This window comes from Mesoplodon bidens (assembly GCF_964165515.1).
Source record: "Mesoplodon bidens genome assembly, chromosome: 3".
Classification (NCBI taxonomy): domain Eukaryota; kingdom Metazoa; phylum Chordata; class Mammalia; order Artiodactyla; family Ziphiidae; genus Mesoplodon; species Mesoplodon bidens.
Window position 1 is genome coordinate 46,486,963 of NC_138178.1, and position 19,625 is coordinate 46,506,587.

At 38.1% G+C, this 19,625-nt stretch overlaps 1 protein-coding gene across 3 annotated transcripts in view; it reads left to right on the forward strand.

Moving 5' to 3' along the window:
- Window positions 1-19,625, forward strand: part of TEX9 (testis expressed 9) — a 221,453-nt gene that overhangs the window by 167,902 nt on the left and 33,926 nt on the right. For all 3 annotated transcript variants that reach the window (XM_081227396.1, XM_081227395.1, XM_081227397.1), the window contains 3 exons: window positions 697-875; window positions 2,534-2,616; window positions 3,040-3,213. In XM_081227396.1, coding sequence (XP_081083522.1) covers window positions 697-875; window positions 2,534-2,616; window positions 3,040-3,213 — 436 coding nt within the window. The remainder of the gene's footprint in view (window positions 1-696; window positions 876-2,533; window positions 2,617-3,039; window positions 3,214-19,625) is intronic.

Here is a 19,625-nt window from a genome sequence, read left to right on the forward strand (position 1 = left end):
AGAGTGATATCAAATTGTACAGTTCTACTCCAGCAGCATGTAAAATTAAAAGCCACAGGCTGGATTTCACCTAGGAGGCCAAGCTCAGTACTCTTAGTTTGGATGTTCACTTGTTTGGGAGTGTTGACCTAGAATAAATAATTCTCCAGCAAAAAAATGGGTTTATTCGGGATCAGCAGAATATTGCACTTCAGGGTCTGCAACGATGGCGAGCCACGTGCAAGTCTGCACACAGCAAGTCAAGGAGAACTCTTTTATAGAGGGAAAAAGGAAGTTGGGAGGGCTAGAGTAAACAAAGGCTTTTCATTACCTGACTTGTTGCCAGGAGTGAAGAGGAGCCTTCCTTCACACCGCGGGGTTCTGCTGTTGTCTCAGGGTGTGAGAGCTCCCCCTGCTGGTCTGCTGACGGTTTAATTGAGGCTTCTGTTTATTAATATTTTACACTGGCCATGTCTAAGTGGCCTCATAAAGCCTCCTCTAGCTCAGTGGTTGTGTGATTCATAAAGATTGAAAGTCTACTGAGTCTCTTGGAATATAGTCCTTGAAAGTATCAATTGTAGATTTCATCATAAATTTAAAATTTATAATAATTTTGATCTGCTTTTTTATTTGGATAAAAGTCCTATCTGGGAGTCATATCTCCTTTTTATATTATATGTATATAATATATAATGTGCCTATATGTGTTTTTTTTAGAATAAAATTGAAATACTCTGATGTACAAACTGCCAGCGATGTTGCCATTCCAGAGGATTTCTCAGACTTTTCTCTTGCAAAAACAATTAGCAAAATTGAAGGGCAACTGGAAGAAGAAAGCTTACCTGATTATATAGATGATGGTATTTTTTGTGGTGTTAGTGAAGACATTGGAACAGGTAGGTTGTTTTTTGTTTATTTTTATCCTTATATCACAATTATTTAGAAAATGTAGTGATGTCTTGCATTTGTTTAATGAAATAAAATTGGTTTTGAGTCAATAATTGTTGAGAATGGATGATGGGTGAGTAGGGTTTCATTGAACTCATCTCACTACTGTATATGTTTGATTTTTTCCATTGTAAAAAGTAAAATTGAAAAGAACTATCTGGGGATTTCCCTTGTGGTCCAGTGGTTAGGACTTGGTGCTTTTACTGACGTGGCCTTGGGTTCAATCCCAGGTCAGGGAGCTAAGATCCCACAAGCCGTGTGGTGTGGCTAAAAAAAAAAAAAAAAAGAGAGAGAGAGAAAAGAAAAAAAAAAAAAAGAACTATCTGGTATTGGTTTCATTGACCACTTTTCAAATAAGTTAAATGCCCCATGGCTTAGCATTAAAACATTGAAATACATTTTTTTTTTTTTTTTTTTTTTTTTTGCTGTACGCGGGCCTCTCACTGCTGTGGCCTCTCCCGTTGCGGAGCACAGGCTCCGGACACACAGGCTCCGCGGCCATGGCTCGCGGGCCCAGCCGCTCCTGCGGCATGTGGGATCTTCCGGGATAGGGGCACGAACCCGTGTCCCCTGCATCGGCAGGCGGACTCTCAACCACTGCGCCACCAGGGAAGCCCTGAAATACATTTTTAAAAACCATATTTCTTTGAATTCCTTCCATTTAATGTTACTGAATTCTCTTTATTGTGTGTTAAATCAACACATGTTAAAGGATAAATGAATTATTGATGTAGCATCAGGTAAAATAATGAATTTTCTAATGAATATTACTTTCTTTCTTATAAATGCATTCTCTGCATACCACTAGAAAACTAATACTTAGTCTAGATCATCAAAAACATGTTAGTTATCAGTAGTACCTCTAAAATTATTGAATTTATGAGGAGCCACCTATGCTATTATAAACTTAAAAAAAGACAGTCGAGTGTATATGAACAGTTAATGCTGAACTATAATTAATTGTAGGTTCAGGCAAACTGCTTTAGCCTCTCTGTAATAGCAATTTCTTCACTTGAAAATGTAGCAGTTTGTTTTAAATGATCATGAAGTTTACCCTTAAAATTCTCTGATTCTGTGAAAATCACAACGATTTACATGTATAATGATTATTGTGCTACATGCTACATCTGTGAAATTGGGATGTGTATTACAGTCAGTGGCATTTTATAATTACAATGGCTGGGATTGAAGTTGAGTTTTGCTAGAGAGGATTTGTGTTTGCTTTTGCCAAACACCTGGGGGCATTACCGATCTGAGACCACTTTAAGTTCTGTTTGAGGTGTTTCGAACCACCTGGGTAAGTATGAATTCAGTCTGCAAACTTATGTGAGTGCTTGGCTTGTGGTTCTGATTCTCAGGAAAAGTTTTTGTTTTTTTCCTCTTTCTTTACTTGGTTCCAGTGTAACAGTTCCTTTCTGTTGGATGGATTTTTCATTTACCTCTACATTAGGGGTATGTAGTGTCTTGAGTGTTCCCAAACAGGGATCTCCTATTAGACTCCCCATCTTGAGCCTTTTTTTCCCTCATAAAATAATAGTCTGTCTTACAATTGATGGCATCTTAGATTCAGTGAAAGACAATAAATATTATTATTAAATTGACACAGAAGCACAGATCAGATATCTGAAGGCCAAACTCCATGTTATGCAGGAGGAATTGGATAATGTTGTATGTGAATGCAATAAAAAGGTAAGTTTTTAAAACCTTTCAGAATAAATGCTGTAATAGTCAAAGTCATTTTAGGAGCAGTTTTCAATTTTATTTTAAAAATAGCTTCATTGAAGTATAATTCACAGTTAACTTTTAAATTCAGAAATTTAAATACTGAACTTTATTCTGAGATGTTGAATTTTCACAGAGCTGAAGAATTTTAAATACTTGCTAGCAATTAGAATGCTCTGTATTAGACTTACAAGTGTAAGCTATTAAGTGCAAATAAAACATCTGACTTCCATTTTGAGGATGAAAATAGAATGTAATTCATTTTTCTTAGTGAAATGGGTATAAATATCTCACCAAAGATCATACGAAGCTCCTTTATGTTTTCTGCTTTATGTTTTGATACCAAATCATGTATGTTTTTCCATATAATCTATAATTTCATAACTATAGGAGGATGAAATTCAGGATTTAAAGTCTCAACTGAAAAATTCTGAAGGAGATTGTATGAGACAGCAGCGGACAATTAATTTGCAACAGGCTCAAACAGAAAAGTATAAAACTCTTTTTGAAGAAGCAAGCAAAAACTGTGATGGATTACAGCAACAGTTGTCTTCAGTAGAAAGGGTAATAATTTTGCTATTTTTTCCTAATCTAATGCCAAAGATGCACAAAAACATATAAGTTACATGTTTGCATAGACACCACTTTTCATTGTTTAGTTATTTTGTTAGTGTATACTAAAAACTCTTCCCCCATTATTAGGAGAGTATTTTTTAACAGCTTTATTGAGATATAATTCACAAACATCTCACCCTTTATACAATTTGGTAGCTTTTAGTATATTCACAGAGTTGTGCAACCATCACCACTATCAAGTTTAGAATATTTTCATCACCCAAAAAGTCACCCCATACATACCCTTTAGCCTCAGTACCTCTACCCTCTTCCCCTAATCTCCTCCAGCCCTAGGCAACTTCTCATTTATTTTCTTTCTTGATAGATTTGCCTATTCTGGACATTTCTGGATATGTAGAATCATACAATATGTGATACTTAGTAACCAACATTTTTCACTTTAAGTATTGTTTTTAGGGTTCATCAACATTGTAGCATGTATCAGCACTCCATTGCTTTTTATAGAGTAATAGTCTTTCTTATAGAGTATATGGATGTAATACATTTTATTTATCTGTTTATCAGTTGATGGACATTTGGGTTGTTTCTACTTTTGGGCTGTTTTGGATAATGCTGCTGTGAACATTCATGTACAATTTTTTGTGTAGATATATGTTTTTGTTTTTCTTGATTATATACCTAGGAGTAGAATTGGTAAATTATAACCTTACATTTAACCTTTTGAGGAACTGCAGGCTGTTTTCCAAACCAGCTATACCATTTTTACATTTATACCAGCAGTATATAAGGGTTCCAATTTCTCCACATCCTACCAACACACATTAGATTGGTGGTACCAATCCCCTGTGGATACTGAGGGATGACTCTATACAGTTCTAATATGAATTTTGACAAATGCATAGTCTCATAGCCATCACCGTAACTGAGATACAGAACACTTTCATCATACCAAAAAATTTCTCTGTGAATTTAGTCAAGTCCTCTCCCTACTTCCAACCTCAGGCAACCACTGATCTGTTTTTGATTCTTATATTTTGGCCTTTTCCAGAATGTCATATAAATAGAATTACATCGTAGCTTCCTGAGTCCAATCACTTAGCATAATGCATTTGCGATTCATCCATGTTGTAGTCTGTTCCTTTTTATTGTTGACTGTAACATTGAATGGGTATTCCACATTTTGTTGACCTTCTCATCTGGAAAGAAAAATTAATTATAGTATCTAATAGTCTAAGCCTGTGCTGTCAAAAATGGTAGCCACTCATATGTGGCTAGTCCAACTTGTGACGTGCTGTAAGTGTAAATCAACATCAAATTTTGAAGATTAAATACAAAAAATGATGCAAAATCTCATTAATATTTTAATGGTTACATGTTGAAATGATAATATTTTGGATATACTGGGATAAGTGAAATATAGTAATAAAATTTATTTTATGTATTTCTTCTTAAAGTGACTGCTAGGAAATTTTAAATTACATACATAGTTTGTACTATGTTTCTATTGCTCTAAGAAATAAAGGCAAGTGGTCTAAGAAAAAACAAGCTGTTATATCTGGGAAACAACTGTTTTAATTTGTCACTTTACCATTTGTCATCATCCATCCAAGCTGTGGTCATTTCACTACTCTAGTCCACATAACTTGCCTGCATCTTTGATTCTTTTCTTGTTCTTGGCTCTCATACCCAATCCTGTGTTTTCTTTCTTCTAAATGTTTTCATTCATCTCTTCTTTTCAATTCCCATTGCCACTTCTTGGTTCAGGCTATTATTATCTTACTTCTGAATCCTTCTCATTAGTTATTTTATGTCCTTTCTCTTTTTCTTATCCACGGTATTCTGTACCCTGTCAAAAGATTAATATTCTCAAAGGACCACATTGATTATAACTCTACTTTTATTTGAGCAGAAAAGGAACAAACATTTTTTGAGTGTTACCTGCCAGGTAAAACACATTGTACAAAAGAGAAACTGAGTCTGAGAGGATAAGCAAATTGCCTAAGGTCAAACAGGAATGGCAGAGCAGGATTCAAACTCTGTTTATCTGACTTTGTAAATCACGTAGACTCTTTCTCCAACTCCCCAGAATTAAATAGACTTAAACACACAGCTGTTCTAAAATCTCATTATTTAGAATTAATATTTGAAACTTGTAGTTCACAGTGAATGTACTAAGGCATTATGACACATTGGCTAGCTGAAGATTTTTATGAAAATTTGCACTGGCTCTGAGCTTCTCAGCTTGAATTCCTATCTATCTACCAGCCAGAGAGGCATAACATAACTCTCCTGGATTATGTGAAACTCAAGATTGAATCTTTCTTGCTAATTCATTTTTTATATCTCTAGAAACAAATCTAGTGTACAGTTCAATGAAATGCAAAACAGAGCTTAAGTAGCTGCTTCCGTAAACCTGCAAAAACCAACTATTAAAACATTGTTATGTATATTAACTTATTTTAGCTGCTGATTCTAACAGATGGAGTCATTTTTAAAATATAAAGACAGAGGGCTTCCCTGGTGGCGCAGGGGTTGAGTCCTCCTGCCGATGCAGGGGACACGGGTTCGTGTCCCCGTCCGGGAAGATCCCACATGCTGCGGAGCGGCTAGGCCTGTGAGCCATGGCCACTGAGCCTGCGTGTCCGGAGCCTGTGCTCTGCAACGGGAAAGGCCACAACAGTGAGGGGCCCGTGTACCGCAAAAAATAAAAAAATAAAAATAAATTTAAAAAGAAAAAAAAACAGAAAGCATTTTACTCCAGCTTTGGATTTTATTTTTCTATCACTCCCCCAAATTTCCTTTGTGTCTCTACCCCATAAATCCCCAGTCTCTAATCATAGCCCCAGGCAGCCACTGATTTGTTTTCCTTGTTCTAAAATTTCGTATAGATGGAATCCTAAGTATGTACTTCTTTGCATCTGTCTTCTTCAGCATAATGTTGTTGACATTCATCAGTGTTGTTGCTTGTTTTGTGATTCATTCCCTTGTATTGCTGAGTGGTATTTATTTATGGATTTATACATTTCATCTGTTCAACAGTTGATGGGAATTTGAGTTGTTTCTAGCTTTGGACTATAAAAAATAAAGCCACTATGAATTTTCATGTACAAGTTTTTGTGTAGATACATGTTTTTGTGTAGACACATTCAGTATCATTCATGATGTTGATTAAATACCTAGTAGTAGAACTTCTGAGTATTATGGAGAGTATATGTTTAACTTTTTAAGAAACTGTCAAACTGTGTTCTAAAGTGATTGTACCGTTTTTCATTCCCAATAGCAATGTATGAGAGTTCCAGTTACTCTATATCCTCACTTAACACTTGATATCATCAGTCTTTTTAGTACTAGCCACTCTAGAGGGGTAGAAGTAGTATCTCAGTATAGGCTTATTTGTATTTCCCTGATAACTATTGATCTTGAGCATGTTTTCATATGCTTATTGGTTGTTCATATATCTTCTTTTGTTATGTGTATGTTCAAAATTTTTGCCCAATTTAAAAACATTTGGTTGTAGTAAGAGTCCTTTATGCTTCCTTATATAGTTTCTTTGCTAGGAAGAATATGTATTCTGAATAGTTTCTCCCAATCTGAATTGACTTTTAAATTTTCTTAACAGTGTCTTTTGAAACCACACAGTGTGTGGTTTTGTGCTTTTTTCATCCTATTTGAGAAGTCTTTGCCCACGAATTTTATTAGTGTATATAAGTCTATTTGGATTTTCCATTACTTTTTGAGTCAGTTTTGGTAATTTATGATTTTCAAGAAATTTTTCTAACTCATCTAAGTAGTCAAATTTATTGGCATAAATTTGAACATAATATTTATTATATTTTTATTTATAATTTTAATATCTGTGATAATGACCCCATTTCAGTCTTGATATTAATAATTTGTCTCTTCTCTGTTTTATTCTTAATCAGTCTAGTTACATACTTATCAATTTCATTGAACTTTTCAATGATTCAGCATTTGACCTCGTTAGTTTTTCTGTACTGTTTGTCAGTTTTTTATCAATTTCATTGAACGTTTCAATGATTCAGCATTTGACTTCCTTAGTTTTTCTGTACTGTTTGTCAGTTTTCTGTTTATTGATTTCCAACCTCATCTTTAGCATTTCCTTCATACTTATTTGGGCTTAATTTGCTCTTATTTTTCAGGATTCTTAAAGCAGAAGTTTAGATAATTGATTTTCTACTTCTTTTCTCACATAAGCATTTAAAGCTATAAATTTTCTTCTAAGTGCTGCTTTATCTGCATCCCACAAAATTTGAGACTGTCTTTTTATTTTCATTAAGTTCAAAGTATTTTCTAATTTCCTTCCTGATATTTCTTTTCTTTTATTTAACATCTTTATTGGAGTATAATTGCTTTACAGTGTTGTGTTAGTTTCTGCCATATAACAAAGTGAATCAGCTGTATGTATACATATATCCCCATATCCCCTCCCTCTTGTGTCTCCCTCCCACCCCCCCATCCCACCCCTCTAGGTGATCACAAAGCACTGAGCTGATCTCCCTGTGCTATGCAGCTGCTTGCCACTAGCTATCTCTTTTACATATGGTAGTGTATATATGTCAGTGCTACTCTCACATTCTCTACGTCTGTGTCTTTATTTCTGTCCTGCCCCTAGGTTCATCAGGACCTTTTTTTTTTTTTAGATTATAGACGTGTTAGCATACGGTTACTTCACTCTGTATGACAGACTCTAGGTCCATCCACCTCGCTACAAATAACTCAATTTCGTTTCTTTTTATGGCTGAGTAATATTCTATTGTATATATGTGCCACATCTTTATCCATTCATCTGTCAATGGACACTTAGGTTGCTTCCATGTCCTGGCTATTGTAAATAGTGCTGCAATGAACATTGTGGTACATGAACTCTTTTTGAATTATGGTTTTCTCAAGGTATATGCCCAGTAGTGGGATTGCTGGGTCATATGGTAGTTCTATTTTTAGTTTTTAAGGAACCTCCATACTGTTCTCCATAGTGGCTGTATCAATTTACATTCCCACCAACAGTTCAGGAGGGTTCCCTTTTCTCCACACCCTCTCCAGCATTTATTGTTTGTAGATTTTTTTTGATGATGGCCATTCTGACTGGTGTGAGGTGATACCTCACTGTAGTTTTGATTTGCATTTCTCTAATGATTATTGATGTTGAGCATTCTTTCATGTGTTTGTTGGCAATCTGTATATCTTCTTTGGAGAAATGTCTATTTAGGTCTTCTGCCCATTTTTTGATTGGGTTGTTTGTTTTTTTGATATTGAGCTGCATGAGCTCCTTGCAAATTTTGGAGATTAATCCTTTGTCAGTTGCTTCATTTGCAAATATTTTCTCCCTTTTGAGGGTTGTCTTTTTGTCTCGTTTATGGTGAAACACTATTTTAAAAAATCTCTGATAATACTCTCTTCCAAAGTCTACTTTGTCTAACATTAGTGTAGTAATTGCAGTTTTGTTCTCAGTGTTTGTGTGGTATATCTTTTTTTAAAATTAATTTTTAGTGGATTATAGTTGATTTACAATGTTGTGTTAGTTTCTGCTGTACAGCAAAGTGAATCAGTTATACATATACATAAAACCATTCTTTTTTAGATTCTATTCCATATAGGTCATTACAAAGTATTGAGTAGAATTCCCTGGGCTATATGGTAGGTTCTTCTTACTTATCTATTTTATATATATTAGTGTGTATATGTCAATCCCAATCTCCCAGTTTATCCGTCCTGCCCCCTCTCCCCCTTAATAACCATAAGTTTGTTTTCTACATCTCTGACTCTATTTCTGTTTTGTAAATAGGTTCATTTGTACCATTTTTTTAGATTCCATATGTAAGCGATATCATATGATATTTGTCTTTCTCTGTCTGACTTCACTCAGTATGACAATCTCTAGGTCCATCCATGTTGCTGCAAATGACATTATTTCGATCTTTCTTATGGCTGAGTAATATTTCATTGTATATGTATATTACATCTTCCTTATCCATTCCTCCTTCAACAGACAGTTAGCCATGTCCTGGCTGCTGTAAATGGTGCTGCAGTGAACATTGGGGTAAATGTATATCTTTTTAAATTATGGTTTTCTCTGGATATATGCTCAAGAGTGGGATTGCTAGATCATATGGTAGCTCTATTTATAATTTTTTAAGGAAACTCCATACTGTTCTCCATAGTGGATGTACTAACTTACCTTCCCACCAACTGTGTAGGAGGGTTCCCTTTTCACCATACCCTCCCCAGCATTTATTTTTGTACATTTTTTGTTGATGGCCATACTGACTGATGTGAAGTGATACCTCACTGTATTTTTGATTTGCATTTCTCTAATAATTAGTGATGTTGAGCATCTTTTCATGTACCTCTTGGGCATCTGTATTTCTTCCTTGGTGAAATGTCTGTTTATATCTGCCCATTTTCTGATTGGGTGTTTTTTTGATAATGAGCTGTATGGGCTGTTTGTTTATTTTGGAGATTAATCTCTTGTCCATCACTTCATTTGCATCAATTTTCTCCCATTCTGTGGGTTGTCTTTTCATTTTGTTTATGGTTTCCTTTGCTGTGCAAAAGCTTTTAAGTTTAATTAGGTTCAATTTGTTTATTTTTGGTTTTATTTTCATTCATCTAGGAGGTGAATCAAAAAAGATCTTGCTATGATTTATGTCAAAGAGTGTTCTTCCTATGTTTTCTTCTAAGAATTTTATGGTATCCAGTCTTACATTTAGATCTTTAATCCATTTTGAGTTTATTTTTGTGTATGGTGTTAGAGAATGTTCTAATTTCATCTTTTACATGTAGCTGCCCAGTTTTCCCAGCACCACTTATTGAAGAGACTGTCTTTTGTCCATTGTATATTCTTGCCTCCTTTGTTATAGTTTAGGAGACCATAGGTGTGTGGGTTTATCTCTGGACTTTCTATCACAACCCCAGCAAAGAGAGCCCCTGCTTCCCCACAGCTCCAGCAGGAGTCTTGAGGTTGATTCCCATTAGTTTGTCCCCAAACCTGCTTTGTGGACTTAGCACTGGACAAGCTTTGGTCAGGTGTTGAGCTCTGGACATGGGAACAGAGGTGGGTGGAAAATGAAGTCCATCCCTCCAAGTCACATGGACTGAGAGTGGCTAAGGGTTGGGTCCCCAAAGAAGAAAAGAGGATCTATTATCTAGAAAAACAACCTGTCCTGAACCTACCATTCTTAGGAAGAAACTAGAACTTGGTCTCTTGGTACAACTCAGACCAGGTAAATGCAGGTGAAAGTATCCAACCCAGAGCGATCCATTCACCCATAGTTGGCGACATCAGTCTGCAGGCTCACTCTCTTATCTTCATCATGTCATGGATAAACAATGCTTTTGTGCACTGACCTTGATCTGTTAGACAAGTTCCCCCAACCTGTTGCTCAACCCAAGGGTACTGCTTAGGCCAACCCTCTCCATGGGGTGTTCCCAGGAATGCAACAATGGTCCCTTGATCTATATTCCTGTTTTTGTGCTAGTACCATACTGTTTTGATTAGTGTGGCTTTGTAGTATAGTCTCAAGTGAGGGAGCCTGTTTCCTACAGCCCCATTTTCCTTTTTCAACATTGCCTTGGCTATTCGTTGTCTTTTATGTTTCCATACAAATTGTAAAATTATTTGTTCTAATTCTGTAAAAAGGGCTCTGTAAAGAATCAATGACAATGTTGATTCTTCCAATCCAAGAACATGGTATATCTCTCCATCTGTTTGTGCTATCTTTGATTTCTTTCATCCGTATATTATAGTTTTCAGAGTACACGTCTTTTGCCTCCTTAGGTAGGTTTATTCCTAGGTATTTTATTCTTTTGGATGCCATGGTAAATGGGATTTTTTTCTTTAATTTCCCTTTCTGATCTTTCGTTGTTAGTGTATAGGAGTGCAAGAGATTTCTGTGTATTAATTTTGTATCCTGCAACTTTACTGAATTCATTGATGAGCTCTAGTAGTTTTCTGGTAGCATCTTTAGGATTTTCTATGTATAGTATCATGTCATCTGCAAACAGTGACAGTTTTACTTCTTCTTTTCCAATTGAATTCCTTTTATTTCTTCTTCTTTTCTGATTGCCATGGCTAGGACTTCCAAAATTGAAGTAAAAGTGGTTGAAAGTGGACATCCTTGTCTTGTTCCTGATCTTGTTGAATAAAAGTGGTAAGAGTGGACATCCTTTTCTTGTTCCTGATCTTAGAGGAAATGCTTTCAGATTTTCACTGTTAAGAATGATGTTTGGGGCTTCCCTGGTGGCGCAGTGGCTGAGAGTCCGCCTGCCGATGCAGGGGACGCGGATTTGTGCCCCAGTCCGGGAAGATCCCACATGCCACGGAGCGGCTGGGCCCGTGAGCCATGGCCGCTGAGCCTGCGCGTCTGGAGCCTGTGCTCTGCAACGGGAGAGGCCACAACAGTGTGAGGCCCGCGTACCGCAAAAAAAAAAAAAAAAAAAGAATGATGTTTGCGTGGATTTGTCATATATGGCCTTTATTATGTTGAGGTAGGTTCCCTCTGTGCCCACTTTCTGGAGAGTTTTTATCATAAATGTGTGTTGAATTTTGTCAAAAGCTTTTTCTGCATCTATTGAGATGATCATATTGTTTTTATTCTTCAGTTTGTTAATGTGGTATATCTCATTGATTGATTTACATATGTTGATGAATCCTTACATCGCTGGAATAAATCCCACTTGATCATGGTGTATGATCCTTTTAATGTGTTGTTGGATTTGGTTTGCTAGTATTTTGTTGAGAATTTTCACGTCTATGTTCATCACTGATATTAGCCTATAATTTTCTTTTTTGGTGGTATCTTTGTCTGGTTTTGGTATCAGGGTGATGGTGGCCTCATAGAATGAGCTTGAGAATGTTTCTTCCTCTGCCATTTTTTGGAAGAGTTTCAGAAGGATAGGTGTTAACTCTTCTCTAAATGTTTGATAGAGTTTGCCTGTGAAGCCATCTCGTCCTGAACTTTTGTTTGTTGGAAGATTTTTAATCACAGTTTCAATTTCAGTACTTGTAATTGCTTTGTTTATATTTTCTATTTCTTCTGGGTTCAGTCTTGGAAAGTTGTACCTTCTAAGAATTTTTCCATTTCTTCTAGGTTGTCCATTTTATTGGCATATAGTTGCTTGTAGTAGTCTCTTGTGATCCTTTGTATTTCTGTCGTGTCTGTTGTAACTTCTTTTTTATTCTAATTTTTTTGATTTGGGTCCTCTCCCTTTTTTTCTTAATGAGTCTGGCTAAAGGTTTATCAATTTGGTTTATCTTCTCAAAGAACCAGCTTTTAGTTTCATTGATCTTTGCTATTGTTTTTTTTCCTTTCTATTTCATTGATTTCTGCTCTGATCTTTCTGATTTTCCTTTTACTAACTTTAGGTTTTGTTTGTTCTTCTTTCTCTAGTTGCTTTAGGTGTAACATTAGGTTGTTTATTTGAGATTTTTCTTGTTTCCTGAGGTAGGATTGTATTGTGATAAACTTCCCTCTTAGAACTGCTTTTGCTGTGTCCCATAGGTTTTGGATTGTTGTGTTTTCGTTGTCATTGCCTCTAGATATTTTTTATTTCCTTTTTGATTTTTTCAGTGATCCATTGTTTGTTTAGTAACATATTGTTTAGCATCCATGTGTTTGTGTTTTTTACAGTTTTTTTCCTCTAATTGATTTCTAATCTCAAAGCATTGTGGTCGGAAAAGATGCTTGATATGATTTTGGTTTTCTTAAATTTACCGAGACTTGATTTGTGGCCCGTGATGTGCTCTATCCTGGATAATGTTCCATGTGTACTTGAGAAGAAGTGTATTCTGCTGCTTTCGGATGGAATGACCTATAAATATCAATTAAGTCTATCTGGTCTAATGTGTCACTTATGGCTTGTGTTTTCCTTATTAATTTTCCGTCTGGATGATCTGTCCACTTGTATAACTGGTGTGTTAAAGTCCCCCACTGTGATTGTGTTACTGTCGATTTCCCCTTCTAAGGCTGTTAGCATTTGCCTTGTATATTAATGTGCTCCTATGTTGAATGCAAAGATATTTACAATTGTTATATCTTCTTCCTGGATTGATCCTTTGGTCATTATGTAGTGTCCTTCCTTGTCTCTTGTAACAGTCTTTAATTTAAAGTCTATTTTGTCTGATATGAGTATTGCTACTTCAGCTTTCTTTTGATTTCCATTTGCTTGCAATATCTTTTTCCATCCCCTTACTTTCAGTCTGTATGTTTCCCTAGAGTTGAAGTGTGTCTCTTATAGACAGCATATTTACGGGTCTTGTTTTTGTATCTATTCAGCTAGTCTGTGTCTTTTGGTTGGGGCATTTAGTCCATTTACATTTAAGGGATATCGATATGTATGTTCCTATTGCCAGTTTCTTAATTGTTGTGGGCTTGCTTTTGTAGGTCTTTTTTCTTCCCTTCCTCTTTTGTTCTTTTCTCTTGTGGTTTGATGACCATCTTTAGTGTTGTGTTTACGTTTCTGTTCCTTTTTTGTGTGTGTATCTATTGTAGTTTTGGGTTTGCTGTTCCCATGAGGTTTTGATATAGCAGTCTATATATGTACAAGGTTGTTTTAAGTTGCTGGTCTCTTTCCCCCCTAGAGAAGTTCCCTTAGCATTTATTGTAAAGCTGGTTTGGTGATGCTGAATTCTCTTAGCTTTTGCTTGTCTGTAAAGCTTTTGATTTCTCTGTCGAATCTGAATGAGAACCTTGCTGGGTAGTGTATTCTTGGTTGTAGGTTTTTCCCTTTCATTGCTTTAAGTATATCGTTCCACTCCCTTCAGACCTGCATAGTTTCTGCTGAAAAATCAGTTGTTATCTTCTGGGGATTTTCTTGTATGTTAAATGTTGCTTTTCTCTTGTTGCTTTCAGTATTTTTTCTTTGTCTTTAATTTTTGTCAGTTTGATTAATATGTGTCTAAGCATGTTCCTCCTTGGGTTCATCTTGTATGTGATTATCTGCACTTCCTGGAGTTGAATGATTGTTTACATTCTCATGTTAGGGAAGTTTCAGCTATAATATCTTCAGATATTTTCTCAGACCCTTTCTCTTTCTCTTCTCCTTCTGGGATCCTATAATGCGAATGCTGGTGCATTTAATATTGTCCCAGAGGTCCCTGATACTGTCCTCATTTCTTTTCATTCTTTTTTCTTTGTTCTGTGGCAGTGATATCCACCATTCTGTCTTCCAGGTCACTTATTCATTCTTCTTCCTCAATTATTCTCCTGTTGATTCCTTCTAGTGTATTTTTTTTCAGTTATTGTATTGTTCATCTCTGTTTGTTCTTTAACTCTTCTAGCTCTTTGTTAAACATTTCTTGTATATTTTTGATCTGTGCCTCCATTCTTTTTTCCAAGATTTTGTATCATCCTTACTATCATTACTCTGAATTCTTTTTCAGGTAGATTGCCTATCTCCTCTTCATTTAGTTGTTCTTGTGGGTTTTTATCTTGTTCCTTCATTTGCAACATATTTCTCTGTCATCTCATTTTCTAGTTTTTTGTGTTTGGGGTCTCCTTTCCACAGGCTGCAGGATCGTAGTTCTGCTTGCTTTTGGTGTCTGCCCCCTGGTGGGTGAGGTTGGCCCAGGGGCTCATGCAAGCTTCCTGGTGGGAGGGACTGGTGCCTGCCATTTGATGGGTGGAGCTGTGTGGGTCTTTTCTCTCTGGTGTGCAGGGCTGTGTCAAAGGGTGAGTTTTGAGGTGGCTGTGAGCTCAGTATGACTTTAGGCAGCCTTTCTTCTGATGGATGGGGTTGTGTTCCTATCTGATGGTTGTTTGGCCCTAGGCTTCCCAGCACTGGAGCCTGCAGGTTGTGGGGTGGGGTTGGGTCATGGTGCCAAAACGTGGACCTTCAGGAGAGCTCACTCTGATCAGTATCCCTGTGGCTTCTGCTGCCAGTGTCCTTGCCCTCACAGTGAGCTATAGTTGACCTTTGCCCCTCCAGGAGACCCTCAAAGACCCCTATCTAGGTGTAGCCATGTTCCTCTGGAAATACTGCTTTATGCTGGGTCCCAGTGCACGTGAGACCTTGTGTGCATCCTCCAAGAGTGGAATCTTTTTCCTCCAGCCCTGTGGAGCTCCTGCACTCAAGCGCTGCTGGCATTGAAGCCTAAATGCTCTGGGCGGTTCTTTTGCCAAAGGCCAGACCCTCAGACTATCTTGTAGGGCCATTTTATGTGGGAACGTCGCTGTGTAGCCTGCGTGGTTTAATATTTTTTGGTGTGAGGGCTGTTTTTAGTGTGAATGTCTGCCGCCTCTTTCCTCACTGTATGTTGGCCATTGTCCCCTTTATAGGAGGTGTGACTGATGTTGTGGTGACCAGAGCCTGCACTGGATATTGAGCAGAGCCTCCCCTTTGCTCTGTGGTTGTCACTGCCAAGTCAGAGGTGGGGTCTTCTCCATAGTTGTTGGATTAGAGACCCCAGATCTATTTCTTGGCTGTGTTTCTGGTCTGTGGTGTGAGGTTGGAGGGATTGGAGCACTCACATTGGGAGGGAAGCCACTGAGTATTCCTCCTCTGGAGCTATTCACCTGTGGTGTGCTCTGTTATGTCACCTTTCACCTGTTGTTCAAGCTGTCATATTACACTGTTGTTGGCACTGCTCTCGGCTCCACCTTAACTGTGGGTATGCTGGCAATTGGCCTGGTGTCTCTCAGATGTTGTTTTCACCAGGCCACCAGTGTAGATCCACTGAAGTCAGGTCCCAGGATTGCAGTAATTATGGATCTGGACCCTCTGTGGGTGCTGTGGGGGCAACTCAGACGCTGGCCTGGTCCAACACCCATGTGTATGTGCCTGCATAGTCTACAGCTGCTAAAGGTAGACCCGTCTTGGCTGCAGGAGCACTCGTCGTCCATTTAGATGTTCTGTAGCCACTGAGTTTACAAAGTCAGTCGCAGTGGTGTCAATTTATGGTTTGCCCAGCTGTGAGGAGAGATTTCAGCTTTTCTTCCTTAGTTGCATGGCCCCTGGGGCTCAGCTGTGGTTTCAGCCCCACCTCTGCATGTGGGCCACCCACAGGGGTCTGTTTCTGAGGCTGCCCCGGAGTACATGAGTCCGCCCTGGTGAGGAGGGGCATGGAGGTGGTGGCGGCCAGGGCCACTGGAGCCCTGGTGGGGACAGGGCACACAGGGGATCCAGCGGCTGCAGGCTCAAGAGAGCCAGCCCCAGTGGGGGCCCTTCCTAGTGCCTGGGGAGGCAGGGGCTGGCACATGGGGAGGCAGGGGCTCGCACGTGGGGAGAGAGGCTGCAAATGGCTCTGCCCCTTGTGTGTCACTCAACAGTGGCTCTTCGCTTCTGTGGCAGTCTGCACTTCTTCCACAAGCATTCCCAGTTGTGGATTTCCTCACTCCTGTCCTCTCAGGCTGCCTCCTCGCAGCCAACAGCAGTCCTCTCCCCAAGTTTGCTTTTCAAACCCCACATTCCAGCACCCAACCCCTGGCCACACCAGTAGACACATGTCTCAGGCAGGGCATGCAGGGCTGTGGCATGGACCCTCTGTGTAGGTCTCACTCTGTCCTGCCTGCCACAGATTGGTTGCTGCACTCTCCTCTGATAGCCCCTAAGGCTCCCCTTCTGTCCCATCTGATCTCCTCGCCAGTGAGGGGGCTTCCCTGGATGTGATAACCTCTCCTTTCTTTCAGCACCCTCACCTCAGGGGCGCAGGTTCTGTCCCACTTCCTCTCCTCTTCCTTTTCTCTTCTTTCTTTCATCCTACCTGGTTATGTGGGAATCTTTCTTGTCCTTTTAGGTGTCTGAGCTCTTCTCCTAGTGTTCAGCTGGTGCTCTGTGAGAATCATTCCATTTGTAAATGTATTCTTGATGCCTTTGTGGGGATAGATGAACTCCACGTCCTCCTACTCCTCCATCATCTTGACTCTCTTTTGTCATCTTTTTACTTTTAATCTGTCTCTGTACTGAAAATTGGTTTGTTATAGAACCCATATAATTGGTTTTTGCTTCTCTATCCACTCTGACAGTCTTTGTCTCTTACTGGAACGTTCAGTCCATTTACATTAAAGCAGTTTTTGATGTTTGGATTTAAACCTACTATCTTCCTATTTGTTTTCTCTTTTTCCCAACTGTTAACTTTGTTACGTTTTCCTCCTTTGAATTGAATATTTTTTAGTATTCCATTTTTTCCCTCCACTATTAGCTGTCTTAAATCTAGTCTTAGATTTAACCTTAAATCTAGTCTTAGATTTAAGGTTTACAATATACATATTTAACATATCACAGTCTACCTTCAAATCATGTTATACTATTTCATGTATAATATAACACTCTCATACTCCATCTGCTTCTTTTGTGGTCATACCTTTATTTTTATTTATTTTTTTTTCTTTTGTGGTACGCGGGCCTCTCACTGTTGTGGCCTCTCCCGTTGCGTAGCACAGGCTCCGGACGCGCCGGCTCAGCGGCCATGGCTCATGGGCCCAGCCGCTCTGCAGCACTTGGGATCTTCCCAGTCCGGGGCACGAACCCGTGTCCCCTGCATCGGCAGGCGGACTCTCAACCACTGCGCCACCAGGGAAGCCCCATACCTTTATTTTTAAAGGTCATACATCACACAATATGTTTTTCTTTAAACAGTTATATTTTAAAGAGATGAAGATATTTGCCATTTCTTGTATTCTTCATTCTTCAGATCTGTTTTCCATACTTCTGCTTGATATACCTACCCTTTCAATTTTTGTGGTACCAGTTTGCTAGTCATTAATTCTCTGTTTTTGTTTCTCTGAAAAAGAGTATTTTCCTTACTTAAAAAAAACCTTTTTATTTTGAAATGATTATCAATTCACATGAAGTTGCAAAAATAGTACCTCTAGAGAGGTCCTGTGTATCCTTCAGTTTCCCTCAATGGTAACATCTAACATAACTATAGTCTAGTATTAAAACCAGGAAACTGACATTGGTACAATCCACAGACATTATTCAGATTTCACCAGTTTTGTATGCACTCATGTGTTTTTGAGTCCTTTAATTTTTGAAGGGTATTTTTCACTAGGTATAGAATTGTCAATTGACTGTTTTTGTTTTTTGTTTTCTTTCGTTAGTTGTCCTCCCTTTGTCTTCTGTGTTGTATAGTTTCTGACTAAAAGTCCACATAACTTCTCTTTCTACTTTTGTATGTAATGTGTCTTTTTCCTCTGCTTTTAAGACATTCTCTTTGTTAGTGGTTTTCAGCAATTTCATAATGATGTGCCTTCTCAGTTTTGTGTGCGGAGTGTATTTATTCTGCCTGAAGTTTGTCGAGCTTTTTGAATCTGTGGGTTTATTGTTTTCATCACATTTGGAAAATTTTGGTCATTATTTCTTCAAATGTTTTTCCTGTACTCCCTATCTCCCTCCCCCACCTGAGAGTCCAATTATGCTTCTGTTAGACTACTTGATATTTTCACATTGATAATATCTGTGATATTAGGTTACTTATGAGCTGTTTTCAGCCTTTTTTCTTATATTCTTTATTTGGATAGATTCTATTGCTGTGTCTTCAGTAGGTTACTGATCTTTTCTTTGTAGTGTCTAGTATGCCCCTATTCTTAAGCAGAGAGATGTTCATTTTGATATATTATACATCTATAGAAGTTCCATTTGATTCTCCTTTATAGCTTCAGCTTATTTTCTCATTATATTAATGTTTTGCTTTAACCACTTATGTATAATTAAAATAGCTGTTTTGACAGCCTTGTTCACTGTACCCATTATATTTCTCATTTATGGGTTTGTTTCTATTGACTGATTATTTTTCTCCTGGATATCGGTTACATTTCCCTGCTTCTTGGCTTGGTTAGTGATTTTTTTACCAGATGCTAGACACTGAATATTATATTGTTGAGCGTTTCTCTTTAGTGTGCTTTTTGAAGACAGTGTTGGATTTTGACATGTAGTTATTTGCCAGTTTAATCACTTTGAGACCTGTTTTTAAGTTTTGCTAGAGTGTGTCTAGAGCAGCCTTCAGGAATAGTTCAGCTCTACCCTTAAGTCTTCCCCTAAAGAGACCTTTCAGGATCTCCACCAAATGTCCCTGATGATCACTGAGGATTTTCATTCTGGATGATTAGACCTCAGATGTCTTCCTGCCCTGTGTGAGCTATGGGAATTGTTCTATTTACAATTGTTCTAATTGTGCTTTATCTGGCCTTCTTGAATTTTCATGTATTTAGGCATAGCCTAATATACTCAAGGGATTTCTTGTGTAGATTCCTGAAGCTCTCTCCTAGTGTAGTTCCTCCTTACTTGAACCTTCACACAAATTCCCAGCTGCCTCTGTCTCCTCCAGCTGTGTTCTGTTTCCTCAACTCAGTAGACCTCTGGGCTCTGTTTGTATTTTCTCTTCCCTGTAGCCTCAGTGTGGATATTGCCTCCCAGAAGAATGCTAGGGTGATTGTAGGACTTAT